The 1,166-nt window shown below is 48.8% G+C and overlaps 2 protein-coding genes across 2 annotated transcripts in view; one reads left to right on the top strand and one right to left on the bottom strand.

Annotated features, from left to right (window-relative positions):
- The window catches only part of Pgbd2 (piggyBac transposable element derived 2), a 1,389-nt gene extending 287 nt beyond the window's left edge, over nucleotides 1–1,102 (top strand). Inside the window, 3 exon segments of the mRNA XM_031352875.1 lie at nucleotides 18–573; nucleotides 575–794; nucleotides 797–1,102. Of these exon segments, the coding sequence (XP_031208735.1) occupies nucleotides 18–573; nucleotides 575–794; nucleotides 797–954 (934 nt within the window). The 3' untranslated portion in view covers nucleotides 955–1,102.
- An 18-nt stretch (nucleotides 1,103–1,120) lies between these two features.
- LOC116078665 (heterogeneous nuclear ribonucleoprotein A1-like) overlaps nucleotides 1,121–1,166 on the bottom strand; it is a 4,120-nt gene continuing 4,074 nt past the window's right edge. The window contains exon 2 of the mRNA XM_031354017.1: nucleotides 1,121–1,137. Within this exon, the coding sequence (XP_031209877.1) occupies nucleotides 1,121–1,137 (17 nt within the window). The remainder of the gene's footprint in view (nucleotides 1,138–1,166) is intronic.

Raw genomic sequence — 1,166 nt, 5'->3', positions numbered from 1 at the left:
CTCGATGAAAGCGATAGGTTTGCCAAGGTCATCTGTATGAACTGCAACTTCCAGAAGCATGCTCCCCTGGAAGAGTGCTAGAGTTATGGTGAACCCATCCATGAGTACTTTGGGCACCAGGGGTCTAAGCACCTGCATTCAGGGAAGCCAGTCCGGCTGGGCTACAAGATCTTGTTTGGAATGACCAGCAGAAACTTCTTGGTGAGGTTTGAACCTTCACAGGGCACTCTGTTCACCAAGCTGGACAGAGGCTTGGATATAGGGGCCAATATGGTGGTCAAATTTGTGGATGCACTTCAGGAGCGTGGCTGCCCCCCATACCACATATTCTTTGACAAGGTCTTTACAGGTGTCAAACTGATGATGTCCATTTTGTGGGAAAAGGGAGTGAAAGCCACAGGAACTGTTTGTGAGTACAGGACCAAGTGCAGTTCCCTCAAGGATCCCAAGGAACTTAGGAAAATGAAAAGGGGCTCTTTTGACTACAGGATGGATGAAAGCCAGGAGATCATTGTGTGCTGCTGGTGCAACAGCCACGTGGTAAACATTTTCTCCAATGTGGTGGGCATAGATAGCCAGTCAGACTACCCACCACCACCTGGCAGTAGCCAAAGCTCAGGCACAGGTCCACCAGCCATCCCTGGTGAAACTCTATCAGGAAAAAGCCAGAGGGGTTGACTGAATGGACCAGAACATCTCTAAGTACAAGGTAAAGATCCAGGGCATGAAGTGGTACCTGAGCTTCATCAGCTACATCATTGATGCAGCCCTCAACAATGCAATACATGGACTGTGCCTCTGGAGAGCAATGTGGACATAACCTCGCAGGGGAGGCAGAGCGGGAGGGTAGAGACTGAAAGCTGCTTCGATATGATTAGACACTAGATTGTCCATAAGGACAAGAGGACCCTGTGTGCCCTCTGCCACTCACAGACCAACACCCGCTGTGAGTGAGAGGTTAAAATTTTCAAACTGTGCTGTGGGGACTTAGCTGTTAGTTGAATTTAATGAGAAGCTAGCTCCAAGAACTTAGAAGAATGAGAGACCAGCTCTGAGGACATAGGAACAATGGGAGACCAGCTCCCAGAACTTAGAAGAATGGGAGACCAGCTCCCACAGCTTAAAGACTGGAGCAACCTGGCAGGAAAAAAAAGAAAAATGAGGTA

This window comes from Mastomys coucha, unplaced genomic scaffold (assembly GCF_008632895.1).
Source record: "Mastomys coucha isolate ucsf_1 unplaced genomic scaffold, UCSF_Mcou_1 pScaffold5, whole genome shotgun sequence".
Classification (NCBI taxonomy): domain Eukaryota; kingdom Metazoa; phylum Chordata; class Mammalia; order Rodentia; family Muridae; genus Mastomys; species Mastomys coucha.
Note: the sequence above shows the minus strand (reverse complement) of the source record. Positions and strands in the feature narration are given on the sequence as shown.